At 48.4% G+C, this 17,973-nt stretch overlaps 1 protein-coding gene across 1 annotated transcript; it reads right to left on the bottom strand.

The window, feature by feature from the left end:
- Positions 1-1,409: 1,409 nt before the first annotated feature.
- Positions 1,410-16,282, bottom strand: PFAS (phosphoribosylformylglycinamidine synthase). Its single transcript, XM_006863406.1, has 27 exons — positions 16,117-16,282; positions 15,897-16,032; positions 15,357-15,462; positions 14,793-14,982; positions 14,575-14,680; positions 13,343-13,483; positions 13,100-13,224; positions 12,816-12,944; positions 12,169-12,300; positions 11,900-12,028; positions 8,552-8,625; positions 8,276-8,432; positions 7,957-8,018; positions 7,632-7,793; positions 7,058-7,186; positions 6,800-6,931; positions 6,297-6,527; positions 5,963-6,143; positions 5,793-5,876; positions 5,461-5,616; positions 5,166-5,285; positions 4,681-4,826; positions 4,331-4,538; positions 4,129-4,220; positions 3,928-4,042; positions 1,953-2,276; positions 1,410-1,851 (listed from the first exon to the last, which is right to left on the bottom strand). The coding sequence occupies exons 1-27, from the start codon at positions 16,256-16,258 to the stop codon at positions 1,541-1,543; spliced, it is 4,020 nt and encodes a 1,339-aa protein (XP_006863468.1). The 5' UTR covers positions 16,259-16,282; the 3' UTR covers positions 1,410-1,540.
- Positions 16,283-17,973: the final 1,691 nt, after the last annotated feature.

The raw sequence follows: 17,973 nt of genomic DNA, 5'->3' as shown, positions 1-17,973 counted from the left end.
CGGATTGAATATAAATGTCAAGAGAAATAAAGAGCAGAATGGGTAAGAAAACAGGATCCTTCAATACGCTGTCTACAACAGACATCAAAAAGATGGAGACAGCCTAAATATCCATCAACAGAGGAATGATTAAACAAACTTTGGTACATATACACAATGGAATACTATAAAACGGTGAAGAACAATGTTCTTTGAAACACCTCACAACATGGTTGAACCTAGAGGACATTAAAATACTGAGTGAAATTAGTCAAAATGGTATGAGACAATGTTGTAAAAAGTTAAAAAAAAGGTTTTCTTGATAAAAGGTTCTGTCCCATAGCTACCCTATATAGGGTTTCCAAGGAGCAGCTGGTGAGCTCGAACCGCTGACCTTGCAGTTATCTAACAACCTGGTGTGGCAATATGGGTTAATGCGCTGGACTGCAAGGTTGGTTTGAAGCGCAAGGTTAGTAGTTCAAGCTCACCAGCCACTCCTCAGAAACCCTATACAGGGTTGCTGAGTCAGAACTGACTCGCAGCACTGTTAACAGGAATAGGGGGAGAAGGATTGGGTGTGCCAACTAGTGGACTTTTTGGGGTGATGGGAATTAGATATTGGTGATGGTTGTACAACACTGTGATCACACTGAAATGTACTCTTTAAAATGGTGAATTTTATTATATGAACTGTATCTCAAAAATCTAATTAAAATATGAGGAAAACTGTCTTGAATTTGTAGCACAAACACTGAGAGGAATTGACTTCTAGGACTTCTAGGGGCAGCAGGAGGTTGGAAGGGAGATATAGCATGGATAAGCAGTAATCTTAGGAGTTGGCCCAATGAAATCCTGGCTTTTATAAACTGTGTGACTCTGGGCAATTTATTTAACCTAATTTCTCCCTTTGCAAAAAGAGTTACATCTGTCTTGCTGAATTTGATAAATGTTAGATACACGCAAAATACCTAACACGTGTGGCTAATATCTTAAATTCCCTTAAGCCATAAACTCACTAGGGGCATTGACAGTGTCTGGTGCATGAAGAGGTAGTATTCACATAAACTAAGGCTCAGTTCAAGGGATGAGGGTACTCACCACCATGACAGAAAGGGAGCTACTAAACCAGAAGTAAAGGTTAGAAATGTTGAGTTCAGGGGCTGGGCCAAGCACTTAAAAAAGAAACCCAGGAAACGGCCATTTTTCAGATGAAAACACTGAGGTCCTGGACTTGCCCATCCCATAAATTCCAGTGAAGAGGGCATTCAGCATGAAGTGGGCCCAATGGAATGGGACCCTTCTCCCCATACAGCCTAACTTCCACTCTGAACAAAAACCTGCTGCTTTTTGGTCCCAGTGAAGGACAAAACATATTAAGAATAACGCATATAAAAATATATAAAAATGGGCATATTATATCTGTGACCTACGGCATTTTAGTCCTTGTCTATCCAAGATAGATCTGGAAATATTTAGGGCGCTCCTGCAGGTGATGGAAGGAAAGAGCAGCAGATATCCTACAGACAACTTGAGTTCCGGGTGAGCCTCCTCCCTGGCCTGCTTAGCAGGCTCCTTCCTGGGTCCAGTTTCGGGCATTGATGAAGAGCTGGAGCCAGGGAGAAGTGGTCAGTGTATCAAACGGAGGGGGCCGCCATGCCCATTGCCAAGGCCTCACAGCTCGCTCAGGATGAGGCATGAGTGCCAGGTGGCGACCATCAGGGGAACAGACACCAGCCACACCCCCTGGGGAGCCGTTTGGATTCAGGGGGTATTGCTCTGTGGGGTTCCCACTATCATCTGCCCAATGCAATGGAGCTAAGCCCCTGGCCTCGATCTGGGCTTGGAGTTCTGGAGAAGAAAATGCCATGTAGCCTGGAAACAGAAGAGAAGAATAGAGAAGTGAGAGCAAAGCTCCTTCACATCCTCTGCCCATCCTCCCCGAGACCCTACCCCATCCTATGTGGGAGCCTGACCTTCCCCATGGGCGCTCCACACAGGCAGCACAGCACCCTCCATTCCTCGTAGCATTAGGGCTGGTCCAGGCCCCACACGCACACTGGCCCAGCGAGACTCGTAACGCCCAGACAGGTTGTGACGCAGCAGGAGGCCTGGCTGGGCTGGCCTGCTGTCATACTCCATCTCCTTGACCTTTTCGCTGGGGTCGCTCCCCACCCAGCCCAGCAAAGCCAGAAGCTGACAGCCGTTGCACACACCCAGGCTGAAGGTATCTGGCCGCTTACGGAAGCGCCGTAGCTCAGGTCCAGCCTTTGGATGAAAGGTCACGGCAGCTGCCCACCCTGGAGGGAAGAGAGAAGCTGGGGTGAAACCAAAAAGGGTCCTAGAGAAGGTAGCTGAGAACAGAGGCAGATGCCTGCCTTCCCTTCCCCATGTCACTGCTATATTCTCCCAGAACTACTCTCCACAGCTCAGGGCAAGGGCAAAGGGGAACATCAGGTTTATTTGCTTAAATCAGATGTTGCCTACTCTTGGATCAGAGATGGCCCACAATAAGCTTCTGGTTTTTAAAAATCTTTAGTTGCAGAGGCAGGGCAAGGTGGCAGGTTGGGCAGAAAGACTGTGCAGCCCCTCGGCAGCAAGGATATGGAAAATCAGATGAGACACATGCAGAGGACAGTCCCAGAACTCTGAGCTTCAGATGAAAGGACAAAGAATTAGACTGAGTGCTTATTGGGAGAGAGAGAGCTGAGCAGATGCATCAAGAGAGGAGGTGTCAGCTGAGCTGTGGCCGGACCTACCGTAGCTATCTGTGTGAACATTTGCGAGTGGCTTCAGAGACAAGAAAACATTCGCATTGCAGAAACCGACCTCACAGAGGCACAATGAGATTGTTTATTTCCCACACTCCCAAGGTAACCAGAGGTGAGGCCAACCTTCGCCAGCGTACACCCCCTAGGGAGGCTCCTGCTTTCCAAGTGGTCAGAGGTGAATGCCGAGGTTGTGAACCCCACTGAAGTGGGGCGGAGTTATCCGCAGTAATCCCACTCAGGCTGGCCCTGCTCTAACTCTGCAAAATTGGGCCAGGCCAATCCTAGTGAGACTAGGAGAGCTGTGTGGGGTTGAGAAAAAAGAAGGAAGCCTGGTTTTCTGTGAGGGCCAACTTTCTTAGGCAAGAGGCCAGTAGGTGGCGCAGAGGCATACCACTTACTGGTGGAGGGAAACGCATTGCCTTGTTTTTCTTTTTTTCTTTCATAATTTACTATTTTATTTTTTCACTGTTGTTTGCTGCTTTGCTTTCTTTCTCTCTCGTGAGTGGTTTCTCTTCTTGCCTCATCAAACAGGCGATAGCAACTGCGGCCATACAGCCTAGTCACTCACTCTCTACAACCCCACCAATGGGGCTAGAGTTAGTAACAGCTGCTATACATCAGATCAGACAACTACCGTCAGCTAAGTCCACCCTGAACTACAGTCATCAGAGAATGGTGCACAAGCTCATCTCCTGATCACATCCACCAGATTAGGACAGAAATGTATAGAAAACAGAAAAACAATAGAAAGAATCAGCAAGACAAGAAGTTGGTTCTTTGAAAGGATTAATAAAATTGACAAACCACTGGCAAATCTAACAAAGAGGGAGAAGATGCAAATAACACGCGTAAGAAATGATATGGGTGATGTCAACAAAACCAAAAGAAATAAAAGGGTAGTAACCACAAGGTCAGCAGTTCAAATGCACCAGCTGCTCCACAGGAGAAAGATGAGACTTTCTACTCCCATAAAGATTTATAACCTCGGAAACCCTATAAAGGTTCGCTATGAGTGGGAACCGACTCCACAGCACATAAGCACCACCACTAGCACCACCTGGCCCTCTGCTGGCATGTGACCCAGAGCAAAGGCTCCCACTCTCTCCAAGGTCCATGGAGGAGGGAGGCCAATTCCCAGTCAGGAAGCAGGGAGGGAGTAGGAGAAAAATCTAAAGCTGACCTTTGGCAGAGCCCAGCACATCTGCATAGCTGAAGCCACCCACGAAGGCCACACCTCGGAAAGTGTCCAGCCCGATGGCCCCAGAGCAAAGATCCTGCATGGTCACATCCCACACCTGGTAGGATGGGGAGAAGAATATGAGAGGAGACACAGCTTAAGGCTAGAAAGTTGGCCCCAGCTCTGCTCAGCTAATCTGCTCACCTCAAACCCGGCCAAATGGAAGGCATCAGCCATCTCCCGGTCTCCATTACTGCCCTCCTCTCGCAAGACGGCAACTCGAGGGGCAGGGCCACCTAGGGGAGAAGGCATGTGCTACTTTCCCACCCCAACCCCCATGCACCTTTTCTAGGGAAAGCTCCAACTTCCAGACCCAATGTTCCCAGAAAGCCACATGCTCCCTCACCAGGTTCCCGGGACACAGAAGTTGTGGGAAAGGTGGGGGGCAGGCAGTAGCTGGGCCCTGTTCGCTCCCTCAGCCCCTTCTCCTCCTCTGCCACACAGCTCGGTTCTGCCTGCAAGCGGTCCAGCTGGAAACTCGTCTCCTCCCAGAGAGCTCGAAGCTGCCCAACAGGCTCCTCCAAAACCACAGCCCCATTCACTGACACCCATACCTAGGAGAGGGGCAAACTCATTCAGGGCTTGGAGAAAGGGTGTCCAACGCAACGCTGTCCCCACCACCAGACTGCTGGAGTTTAACTGCCTACCACCTCCCCAGCCCCACTCTCTACTGTCTTCTTACCCCCACTTCCTCACCATGGCATGGGGCCCAGCATCACCCGTGTGGCCCAGCTCCAGGCACTGCAGGCCAGCATCCCGGTAACACTTCAGCACATGGGCCATGTCTGGCTGGTGCACCTCCAGCACCAGGCCGGGCTCTTCAGCAAACAGCACAGGCAGTGCTAGGAGAGCAAAGTGGGGAGGCTGGGTGACTCAAGGGCTGCCAGGAACTCAGAAGGGTCGGGAGGGATGGCAGGCCAAGGGTCAGGGGTAGAGTGAGGCCTGGGAAATAGAATCAAGCATATTGCCCCAGGTGCTGTGAGAGGTGTCAGAGGCGGGCAGTCAGAAGTCTGGCAGTGCCACTGGGTTCAGGGACAGGGAGGGCAGCACGGAACTCAGGGAAAACGAGGCTGAAAGATATGTTACTCTTCAACAGAAAATGGATCTGCATGGCAGGCTACTCCTGGAGATGCCGGGATGGGGATGGACACCCAAGCTGAACCTAGACCACGAGTCCTCACCGTCGACCCCAGGGGCAGGCACGTCGACCTCTATGCCACAATTCCCAGCAAAGGCCATCTCAAGTAGGCAGGTGATGAGACCTCCATCACTGACATCATGGCCTGAGCAGAGACGGCGATCTGGAGAGAAGAGAAAAAGTTCAGCCACTTCAAGGCCTAACTCTACCTCTGGAGCGTCAGGCATAGTGGGTGAGGATGTGGACACAGAGAAGCAGAGGGAAGGGCCTCAGCTCTCTCTGCCCACGTGCTCAGCCACATATATGTCTGGCACTATCGCCCCCAGGGCTTCACTCACCTTTCAGCAGTCTCTGGGTGACACTAAAGGCACGCACCAAGTTCTCAGGAATGTCCAGGTCAGGAGGCTGTTCCCCAAGCTGGGAGAAGCACTGGGCCAGAGCTGTGGCCCCCAGCCGGTGCTGCCCAGGGCTCAGAGGCACGTACAGCAGACGACCTGGGGAAACAGGGCAGGAACAGGTGAGGGAAATGGACAACTCAGGAGACTCACAAGGATTATAGCTCCCAGCCTACAGTGAGATCCCTTCCACCCCCAGTGCCAGAAAGCACATACCCCAAATAAGGAACCACACTCTGAATACACAAAGAAGTGAGGAGGAAAAAGAACCATACCTCTTCCTCCAGGCTGCTTCAGGTCTGGGGTCAAAGTGGCTGTGATGTCCGGACACACAGCATAGGCTGAGATGACCAGTGCCCCTGGGGGAGCCAGAAGGAGTAGAATGAAGTGGATGCCAGCCCAGTCCCACAGTCCTTCACCCACTGCCTGTGCCCCCGGGCCTCACCGGGAGCCTTTACAGTCTCAGTGCCCACCCGGGCAGCCATGCTGAGGGAGTCCTTGCCGCCGTCTACTGCCACGCCCAGGGCTGCCATCACTGTCACCATAGCCTCACAGGCATCGGCCAGAGCGGCTCCCTCTCCTGGGAGCTTGGCTGCCCACATCCAATTCCCACTGCACTTCACGTCCTGAGAGGCGGCAGAGACAAGGGTGAGAGAAGTTACATGTAGAGTCAGGGACAGTCGAGGGACTAAGTGGTCCTGAACATCAAGGGTGGGAAGGCAAGTAGGAAGTGGACATGGAAGTGGCCAGGGTTCCAGGTGAGCATCTGAGGTACTCACCCGGAGGTCAGTGATTGAAGCAAACACCAAGTTGGTGAGGGCCTCCGCCACAGCCAGCCGGGCAGCAACCTTAGGGTCTAGCAGGCTCTTGACTGGCTGCTCCCCCAGGGCCGTGGCAGCCCCCACAAGCTCCTGGTGACTCAGAGCCACAACTGCTACGTCTGCCAGAGGAGTCTGCAGTGGCCCGACACACTGTTGCTGGGCCACTAGGCCGCTCACAGAGCGATCCACCTACAAGATCAAATGGGGGGTGGGGGTTGATGAGAAGGCAAGGGACGGGGGTAAGCACATGGCCCTCTACTCCACCCTGCCCTTGGGAGTGCTGGGAGGCCTGGCTCTCCCAACATGGAGAACATGGAGAGAAGAGCTACACTCAGAGGGTGGACAGCAGGCAGTCAGGGTGGCTGCTCGGCCCTGCCACTTTTCCCTCAGGGTGGTTCCCAAGGGTGGGATGGGTGGAGGGAGGCAGAGAACTGAGAGCAGAGCAGGGGTGCAGGAAGGACCTTATTGGTGAGGTAGCGCTTGCTGGCCACAGCTGGCAGCCTCAACACCCGATCTAGTGCCAGGCGCACACTCAGCCCTGGGGGCAAGGCCAGCGGCTGCAGCACAGGAAGTTGCCTCTGGAGGAAGAACTCCTGCAACACAGAAATAGGGACAAGGGAGGGTGAGCACCTGGGAGGAGGGTACAGGACAGGGGTAAGGCATGAGGAGGGAAAAGTCTTTAGGGCTGGGTCACAGAAGGGACAAGTACCCTCTCTTACCTTCCGAGGCATCTTGCCTAGTACCCACTCCAGCTCCAGGTCCACAGGGGTTGGGGAAGGCAATGAGGGGAAGGCATCTCCCTGGCCATTTATTCCCACAGGAAACTCCCGATCATCCACCAGCACTATCTAGGTCCACGGGGACACCACCCAGAAGGAAAGAGACACAGGACACCAGCAGTGAACACCACTAGGAATCAGGACAGAAATGCTCTTTCCACCCCTCTTTTAGCTTCCCCTATTGAGGTACTCGATGGCACTTAACAACAACAACAACAACAATTGAGGTCCTGGAGTCCTGGTGTGGCACTGCAGGATAATGCAATAGACCACAAGGCCGGCAGTTCAAACCCACCAGTCAACCGTATACAGGGTCGTTCTGGGTTGGAACCAACTTGATGGCACATTAAGAACAGCAAATTGAGGCCCTACTGCTCCCCACTTTCTACATCCCATCCTCCACAACACATCTGCCATCTCCCATCCTTATCCTCTTGACTTTTTACTTTGACAATTCTCCCTTGGGCCTGTGCCCAAGGAGCTCAACTTACTACTGGACCCTGAGTCAACTCACTCTCTGGTCTCCGGTGATGGTGCCCACGAAGCAGGCCGGGCAGCGTTCCCGGGCACTGACCCGATTCAGAAAGTCCCGGTGGGGGGGCCTCAGAAGCAGTGCATTGGACTCCTGGTACTCAGCCCCCCAGATTTCTAGGGCATTCAAGGTCGGGTCCCCGAGCTGTAAATGCACGGGGTGGAGAAAAAAACACACACACAAAAAAAAACCAGGATCACAAGGTGCACCCCAGTCTCAGAAATTTCTGGGAACGGGGAGTTGATGGATGGAACCCACTGGAGCCAGCCAAATGGGGAAGTACCAGACTTCAGGGGATGAGACATACCTGGAAGCGGCTGGTGTAAATGACAGCTCCAGCTGGGTCACTGAGTTCCTTCAGGACGTTGCCTAGAGAGAAGACTGCATGGTGAGGTGGTCATCTGGCCACATTTAGAACAAGGCCCACAAAGGGCAGCTCCCAGACTCTAAAGGAGACCCTACCATGCCACCTCATCACTAGGCCACTGAGGCTCAGAATGCATAAGGACTGGAGAAAAGGGCTCAAAGCTGTGAGGATGATTGTAGATCCCCAATGCCATGTCCTAAACTAAACCTGGCAGGAGACCAGATAGGTCCTGGTTCCCTGTTCCAGCCCCTTCCCTCACCATTGCCACCGGCACCCTGGTCATGAAGACTGCAGATTGGGTTCCCCCTGGGAGCCTCCACACAAGCCCGGATCACACGGTTCATCTTCTGTTCCATCTCTGGGTCTCCTCGCTGCACAGCACCGAAGTCCAGGTCACTGGTGTTGTCGCCCTGCACCTGGGGAGACATAAAGCAGAACTCAGGTCTGGGAGAGGCTGGAAGCTCCGATACCCCACTCAGGGCCTCAGGTACATTATATATCTACATAGTCTATGTTTTCAGGTATTCCCACTTACCTGCACAGATGAAGCTGCTCCTCCCCCAACTCCAATCCTGTACACAGGACCCCCAACCTTCACAACCTTCATGCCTGTGAGGAAGGAAGGAGAGCAGAGTTGGAATGCAGGGGGCCACGAGCAGGGGCCTCAGAGGCTAAGAAGTGGGAGGATGAAGGAAAGCTGCTCCTCAGTGAGCAGGGTCTCCAACACTCCCACTGGGCTGATGGGAGAGTAAAATGGTCAAATTTCTATGGAGGATGGTTAAATTATATCAACCACAATTACAAATAAACATATGACTGAGTATATAGACAAAGAGGCTTTAAAAAGCTCATGAAAGATTCCATTATCTTTCAATTTCATTTTTTCATGAACTTTTTGAAGGCCTCCCATATATTTCAATGAGAGATTTATCCACACAGGTGAAAAAAAAAATCACATTATGCAAAAGATTTATTAAACATTGCAGCATTGCTTTTGTTAGCAAAAGACAAGAAATAGTCTCAACGCTAGCAAAAGAAAACTAATTAAATAAATTATGGTACATCCATACAAAGGAATACTTTTAAGTGTCGTTGAGTCACTTCCAACTCATAGCAACCCTGTATAGGGTTCCCAAGGAGTGGCTGTTGGGTTTGAACCACTGACCTTGTGGTTAGCAGACCAGTGTATTCCCTGTCATACCACACCAGGACTCAACGGAACACTACTGTTGTTGTTAAGTGCCATCGAGTCAGTTCCGACTCATAGCAACCATGTATAGGGTTTCCAAGGAGCAGCTGATGGGTTTGAACTTCCTACCTTGTGGTTCAAAGTCTAGTGCTGATGCTACAATACTACACCAGGAACACTAAGCCACCAAAAAAGTATTACCTAACAATATGAAATGATCTCCAAGACATAAGTATTGCTGAGTAAAAAAAGCATATATGTATATATATATATATAAGTATTTTTGTTGTTAAATATTGTTGAGTCAGTTCCAACTCCTAGCAATCCTGTGTAGTGTTTCTAAGGAATAGCTGGTGGATTTGAACTGCCAATCTTGCAATCAGCAGTAGAATGCTTATACTACAGTGCCACACAGGACTCTATTATCTACTTATAAAAGATTTTTTTAAAAGTGAGTTTAACAATAGAAATTTAAGATTATACACTGAAAACTAAAGAACATCTAAGTAGACCCAAACAAATGGAATGGCAGCCCATGTCACAGGTTGAAAGACTAAATAGCATTAAGATGGCAACAGACCCTAATTCATCTATAGATTCAATACATTCCATATCAAAATCCCAGCTGCCTTCTGCAGAAAGTGACAAGCTGACCCTAAAAATTCCATGGAAATGAAAGCAGCCCAGAATCGTCAAAACAAAAACAGAAGTTGTCAAAAAAAAAGTTGCAATGGCAAAAAACAACGAACAAACAAAATTTACTGTAGTCAAGGTAGTTTGATATTGGCATAGGAAGACACAGACCAATGGAAAAAACTGAGAATCCAGAATATAAACCCAGGCATTTATGACCAAGTGATTTTCAACAAGAGTGCCAGGACCATTCAGTGGGGGGAGAAAAGTCTTTTCAACAAATGGTGATGGGACAACTGAATATTCATAGCAAATGAAGATGGGGCCCTACTTCACACCATATGTAAAAACTCAAAATATACCTGAAACCTAAATTTAAGAGCTAAAACTATGAAATTATTTGAAAAAAACATACCAATAAATCTTTGTAACTCTGGATTAGACAATGACACTACAAACAACCAAAGAAAAGAGCAATAAATTGGACTTGATCAAAATTGAAAACTTGTGCTTCAGAGGACACTATCAAAAATTAAAAGACAATCTTCAAAATGGGAGAAACTATTTGCAAATCATCTTTCTCATAATGAACTTGTATCCAGGATACGTAAAAACTTCCACAACGTAACAATAATAAGACAATCCAATTAAAGGTGGGCAACAGATCTAAATAAGCATTTCTTCAAAGATAGAGAAATGGCTAATAAGCACATGAAAAGATGCTCAACATCATTAATCATCAGGGACATCTGACTGTAGGATAAGCACTAGACTGCTAACTTCAAGGTTAGCGGTTCAAACCTACTTGTGATGCCTCAAAAACTCTTTACAGAGTTGCTGAATCAAAAACAAAAAACAGATGGCCATAATAAAAAAGACAAGACACATAAAATGATGCAGCTGCTGTGCATTTTACAAAACAGCTGGGCAGTTCCTTAGAAAAAATTGAGCGTAGTTGCTTTATGACCCAGCAATTCCACTCCTGGGTACATAGCTAAGAAAACTGAATACAAATGGTACAAATATTTGTACATGAATTCATAATAGCAGTATTCGTAATAGTCAAAAAGTATAAACAACTCAAATGTCCATCAAATAATAAATGAAATGAATAAACAAACTGAGATAGATCTTTATAAAGGAACACTTTTCAGCTATAAAAAGGAATGAAGTACTGTTACAAAGCACAACATGGATGAAACGTAAAAATACTACACCAAGTGAAAGGAAGTCAGTCACGAAAGACCATACTGTACGACTCCAATTGTAAGAAATTTCCGGAATGTATAAATCAAAGAAAAAGCAAACAGATTATTGGTTCCCAGGGGCCAGTGTCCTGATGTGGTGCTGTAGGATAAACACTGGACTGCAAGGTTGGCAGTTCAAACCCACCAGCCATTCCTAGGAAACCTTATACAGTGCTGTTATGAGTCAGTATGGCACTCAACAACAACAACAACAACAACAACAATAACAACAATAGGGGAGGGAGAACCGGAGTGATTACTGATACAAGGTTTCGTTTTGGGATGATAAAAATGCTCAAGAATTAATGGTGACTGATGTACAACTTGGTGAAAATAAATTTTAAACACACGATTATATACTTTTAAAGGCACTTTATGGCAAATGAATTAAACTCAATAAAGAGGTTATTTTTTTAAAGTGTACACATAAACATAGCATTTTGTTTGTTTACGCAGGAAATATCCCTGGTAGGATATAAAAGTAACTATAACACTGTTTGTCATTAGGGAGAGGAATTGGTGGCTAGGAGACAGAGGAATTTTTACTTTATGAAATTCTTCAAAAAGTTTGTGGAAATATAATGGAATTTTTCCACAAATTTTTGGTAGCCTTCCTGTATAATCATTTTTGTCTCCTGAATGTTCAACTGAGTAGCTGGGTTACCTATTCATTAAATGAGACCTAGACTTCATTTAGGAGGCCTGGTGATGCAGTGGTTAAAGATTATAGCCATGGAAACCCTAATGGGCAATTCACCAAAGTGCTGGGGAGAAAGCTGGCTGCATGGAAGGCAGGTGGCAGGTAGGTGCTTACCTGGCTCCGGGGCCTCCTTGCTCACGTGCTCAGCTTCCATGAACCCAATGCCTCCGCTAAACATGATGGGCTTGATCCACTCACGCCGCTGGCCACCTGGAAGCTGGAGGCCCAAGGAACGAGCGAAGCCTGGAGAGTGGACAGAAGACAGGGACAGTGTCCAGTTACCCAATGTCCCCCACTAACACGGCCCCCTGGGTCTCACATCACACCCTACCAGCTGCCTTCAAGGACAAGGTGTCCATTGCCCCTCCAGTCCCCAACCTCACCTGCCAGTACTGGTTCCCCAAACTTGTTGCCGTAGTCAGAAGCTCCATTACTGGCTTCAATGGCAACTTCCAGGGGCCGAGCAAAATTCCCAGGATACAGGAAGCTCGAATCCTCCCAGGGCAGACTGTAACCTAGGAGGGAAGGAGAAAGTTGAGATGGACTGGAAAAAAGGAAGATGGAGGCATAAGTCTTTGGGAAGAGTCCATTCTACCACGGACCACCCACACAGCTGGGACTCGCATTGTGGGAAGTTCCATTTTAGAGAGGCATAGAGATTGCAATGAAGCACGGTCTTGCTCCCCACCTCCCACACTGGCCTTCCTTGTAAGAGGCTGAGTCTGTAAGGCTTGCTAAGAAAGTTGACTTAGGGGAGCAGGTGATAGTTAGAACAGCAACTGAGAATCAGGCATTCTTAGTGAGTCAGGATGCTTCTTTCTAAAGAAAACTGGTTCTGCTCTGCTTGGCTGTCAACCTGGCCTCCTCTGAACTATATGCCTTGTGATCATGGTACATGAAAGACCTACTACTATAGGGCCCTTGTTCCCAAGAAAAGACATTCAGGATGACCCTTTGATCTCAAAGATCCAAATGTCAACGTCTACCAAGACAAGGACTCTGGAAAGGGAGGTGGGCAAAAAGAAGAGACCTGGAATGTTCAGGTTTCCAAAGCAATAGCCAGCAGTACCAGCCACAACATGGGCCCCTCGGCCTGTGCACTGGATATCTCGGATCCGGCCCCCAGTACCCGTGGTAGCACCACTGAAGGGGGCTACTCCTGTGAAGAGAGAAGGGGAGAGATGTGAGTAGCAGAGAGACAGACCCCACCTCTGACCACTCCCACTGAAAACCAGGACAATCAGCCTCCCCACCCCAACCTTTGCCCTACCCTAATCTTTGATATCTCCCACCTCTCCTGGGGACCCAGGTCACCTGTGGGAAAGTTGTGGGTCTCTGCTGTGAAGACAACATGTCTCAGGCCCTGCTGTTCCTGGAAGCAGCTTGGCTGTGTAGGGTCCTCAGGCCGCAGAAATCTGACTTCCTTTCCCCGAATTGCACTGCAGACATAGCTGTTCTGGACCCTCCTTCCTTCCTGGGATCTGCCACCAACCCAACCAGCACTGGAGGCCTCCCCTCTCGTAGACCTGTGCCCCCTCAACCTGGCGCAAAGCCCACCTGCTGTTGTCACAGAACTTGAGGACGTTGTTGGGGTTGGAAGATGCCTGGGTGCTCATGATGGACTCAAACAGTGAGTGAGCCAGCTCCTGCCCATCCACGTGGAGCCGACCCTTGAAGAACCAGTGCCGGCTGTGCTCGCTGCAAGGAAGACATGGAGAGAGGAGATGGGGAAGCACGGGCCACTTCTCAGACTTTGCCATGTTGTCACACAGTATTTAAAACCTAATAATATTTATCAGAAGTCCTGGTGTGGCGCTGTAGGATAAGCACTGGACTGTTAACCACAAAAGTTCAAACCCAGTAGCCGCTCCTAAGAAATCCTATATAGAATCAATATGAGTTGGAACTGACTCAACACCACTTAATAAGAACAAATATTTAACAAGGAGAGCATGGTGGCTCCATATGATAAACACTGGACCGCAAACCACAAGGTTGGCAGTTTGAGCACACCCAGCAGTTCTGTGGGAGAAAGATGAAGCTTTTTGCTCCCACAGAGAATTTCAATCAGAATTACCATAATGATATTTAACAAAGGTACCCTGGTGGCATACAGTTAAGCACCCAATTGCCAACCAGAGGGTTGGCTGACAGTTTGAATCCACGCATCTCCATAGGAGAAAGACTAGAGGATCTATTCCTGTACAGATTAGCCAAGAACCCACTGCTAATCAGTCTTTTCTGACTCAGGGCAACCCTATAGGGTAGAGGAGAAAAGTTCCTTTAGGTTTCCAAGAGTTCAGGGGAGCAGACAGCCTCATCTTTCTTCCACAGAGCAGAACTCCTGCTGTTATGTTTGATCTTCTGACCTTACTGTCAGCAGTACTTAACCTACAGTATCACCAGGGTACCTCCTGTAAAGATTACAGTTTAGAAAACCCTCTGGGGGAAAATCAACACTGCTGTAGGGCCCACTATGAGTTAAAATCAATTTGATGGAACCCAACAACAATATTTAACAGCCAAGCTATAGCCAACTCATACTTAGATAATAGGCCAAAAAACCGTAATTCCATAGAACCATAATTGTCAAGCATTCTGTTACTGTGGATTATTCAGATCCAAAGTGGAGATAAAACCCAGACTACTAGATGGATGGGGTGGTCCAAGTCCTCAAACAGATCCAGAGAGGCCTCTGAGCCCAGGGAGAGCCATGAAGATGAGCCCTGTGGTTTTCCCCTCCCAACCCCCACAGCCTCAGACATCCAAATACCCCCATTCCTTCCCACCTGTTGGACTGAGCCAAGTCAAAGGCCTCCACAGTGCTGGGGTTCCGCTGCAGCTCCTGGAAGCGCTTGGTGTAGAAATCCAGGTCCCAGGAGTCTAGGGCCAAACCTAGGGAACAAACCCCAGAACAGCTGTGGCACTTAGGTCTCCATCTCTCAGGGTTTAGCACACCTGCTTACCTATCTTGTTAGCCCTCCTCCTAGCAGAGACCCTGGCTTACCTAGCTTCTGATTGGCCTTCTCTAGGGCAGGCCGGCCCTCGCCCAGTATATCGATGGGGCCATTGAGGGGTGCCGGGGAACAGTCAGGGGAGAAACTTTGGATGGGTTGAGGGAAGTACTGCTCCGTCATCCGATCATGCAGGATGCCCAGGGCAACAGTCTTCACTACAGGCGGAGGTGAGTGGGCAAACTGAGGCAGAGACACACACACACAAAGGGAAAAGGGTTGAAGATGTGAAGAGAAATGGTCTTCCTTCAGCCCCTCAAGTCCTGCAGGACTAAGCCACTGCTCGTCCATGGGCACCTGTGTGCAGATTAGAAAGACTCCCCCTCTCTAGGCAGAGTCCATGTCAGGAAGGACACACAGGTTCATAGGGAACACTCAGGCTAGAATTTTGCCCCCATGAACCACTGTAGCCAAGCATCCCCAGATAATTAATGCCCTGCATAAGCATACAGGGCAGTCTCAAAGCAGGAATTCTTCCCTCCGTCTCTCTTGTTAGTTTAAAGACCTAGTCTCTTATCTCAGGACCACCTACACCCCCTGTTCCCTTACTGTCTCACCGAGAGCCAGTAGCGACGAGTGGTCTCCACACGGTTAACTGTCCCCAGTCCAGCGGCCAGGCATACCGACACAATGTTGGTAGATGTTGGGGTGGAGAAGTTCAGCCTGAGAAGTGGGTTGGATGACTAAAACCAGAGCATCCCAAACAGGCCATCTGGAGCCAGCTGGGAAGGTAGATCCCACTTCCTGCTATCCAGTCAGCCTCCTCCCTACCACCCCACTCCTAGCCTGCAGTCTCTAGCTTGCACACCAAGAAACCAGTTTCCATGGGTCACTCAAATCAAACCATGACTGTATGACCAGCATCAAAACCGCTGGAATTACAGCTTTTCAGAATGCAACTTGTTTTCACTCCCAGAAAACATCCCTAACTCAGCCTTCAAAAGAATCTTCCCAACCAAGTGTGGAAAGCATGTGTATGGTTTCCTAGGCAGGGAGGTAGAATGGAGCGAAAGGGGGAAAAAAACAAACCAAAAAACATCTCTCCAGAAATCACGAGGGTAGAAGCAGAGGAATGGACTTATAACTGAGACACTTACCTGGGCCCGACCTCCAGCACCAGGTCATTGGGGCAGGGTAAGAACCAGGACTCATGAGCAACATCATCCAGCAACAAAGGGCAGCCAAACAGCCATTTCAACTTCTTCATCTCCTCAGTGCTTGGGAGGGATTCAGCTACAGGGAGCCAGGGTGAGGACAGTCTTGAGACTGCCCCTAGCACCAGGGTAGCCCTCCAAGAATTTAACCCCCGGGACCAACCTGTCCAGTCCACGTTGTAGCAAAGCTCCATTTTGACTCCTTGCAGTTCTGGCAGCTGTTCTTGCAGCTTCCTTTGAATGCGTCCAGAGGAAGCACCCTCATGGCCCGAGGGACGGACATAGAAGTGAAGGACTGGGGACATCTTCAAGTACCCTTTGCTGGAGAGATGAGTTGGGTTCCTAAAAAAAAAAAAAAGAAAAGCACTAACTGAATAGAGTTTAAGTAATATCCATGGAGTGGACTGTAACCACTGTAATGACATGAAGTGGGTGATGTGTTGAATGTGGGACTAATTCACTCAATTCACAATAAAAAGTTTAAAAAGAAATAACACTAAGTATAGCCTATTTGTTGAATCAATTTCAAGACTCAGGGGCACTGTGGCTACAGTAGGGATGGGAGTTAGTAGGGGTATTCAGAGAAACAAGGATAACCTAACCTGTAAAAAAAAAAAAAGAAGCAACCTTGGAGTTTTAACTAACCCACAAAATGTAGGTTTTAATAATGTGTCCAGGTACATCCTCAACAAATGTTCCCTAATGTTGGTTGGGCCCCAGGCAAGGCCTAAGAAAAAAGGAACCATTTTGTCTTTATGCAGCTTACATTTTAGGAGAGAGATGTGAAAGTATCCATTCCACTGTGGCTAAGGCCAAGGGACTGTGGGTCTTAGCATTTTAGGAATGAGGATGAACTGGATTGGGCCTGACTGAGGTCAAATGATGCTTCATCTACATCAATGTTTTCCCAACATTTCTTCAACTTAAAGGTACATCCAAACCCTCTTAACTAACTTTCAAAGACCCTCTGTATCTATCCCTAATTATTTTCAACTTCTAACCCCATAGTTTCTTGGTGGGACCCTGGCTTTATTCACCAAGCCCTGCCTGGCCTTCTGCCTGTCCTTTTGCTCCCCTCTTGGAATGCCTTGTTGTTGTTGTTGTTGAGTGCCATCGAGTCGGGTCCGACCCATAGCCTAGGCCACCCAATTTAAAGCTTCCCATCCTCCAAGATGAGTGCAGGCTTCCCCTACTCTGGGGTGCTCTCCTCATGGTCCCAGCACTCACCACATCCTTGTTCAGCATTAGTCAGCCCTCACCACATACACGAGACTCACAGATGTGTTCTACCTCTTTCCAACAAAGTAAGAGATAAAGATGTTCATAGTCTCTCTGTACTTGGCTGACTTATAAGTATCTGAATTAATTTTCTGACTACTCCTGTCAAGATATCCTGGTTGGCACTGTAGGATAAAGCACTGGACCGCAAGGTCTGTTTGAACCTCAGGGCAGCAGTTCAAATTCACCAGCCGCTCCTTGGAAACCCTATGCATCAGAGAGCCGACTCAGCACTTAACAATATCCCTGTTAAGGTCACCAAGGATTGCTATGTTGTTAATCCAGAGGTCACTCACCCGTTCTTTCCTTACTTGACCTCTCAGCAGCACTTGACCTATGAATTCCCTACTTCTTGAAACTCCTTTCTCTCTGGGCTTCAATGACAGAACACTCCCCCTGATATTCCTCTTACCTACTGGCTGCTCCTCCTTAGACATTTAGACATTTGTGCTAGCTCCGACTCTTGGGTCTACCCTCTATGTTAGATGCCTAGAACTCTGTCCTGGGCTTCCTTCTTTCTCTTCTCTCTACATGCTTTTCCAAAGTGACTTCATCCAGTCCCACTGTTATAAATATCAGCTAAGAGACATAACCAATGAAATTGACAGTATTCAACCATTTGGGACCCAAACCAGCAATTTCATACAGTTCTAGCCATTTGCCAATGTATTCCATGTCTTTATTCAATCCCGACTCTCCCTGAAATGCCAGACTAGTATATTCAAATGCTACATGACACCCC

The sequence above is a fragment of the Chrysochloris asiatica genome, unplaced genomic scaffold (assembly GCF_000296735.1).
Source record: "Chrysochloris asiatica unplaced genomic scaffold, ChrAsi1.0 scaffold00054, whole genome shotgun sequence".
Lineage (NCBI taxonomy): Eukaryota > Metazoa > Chordata > Mammalia > Afrosoricida > Chrysochloridae > Chrysochloris > Chrysochloris asiatica.
Note: the sequence above shows the minus strand (reverse complement) of the source record. Positions and strands in the feature narration are given on the sequence as shown.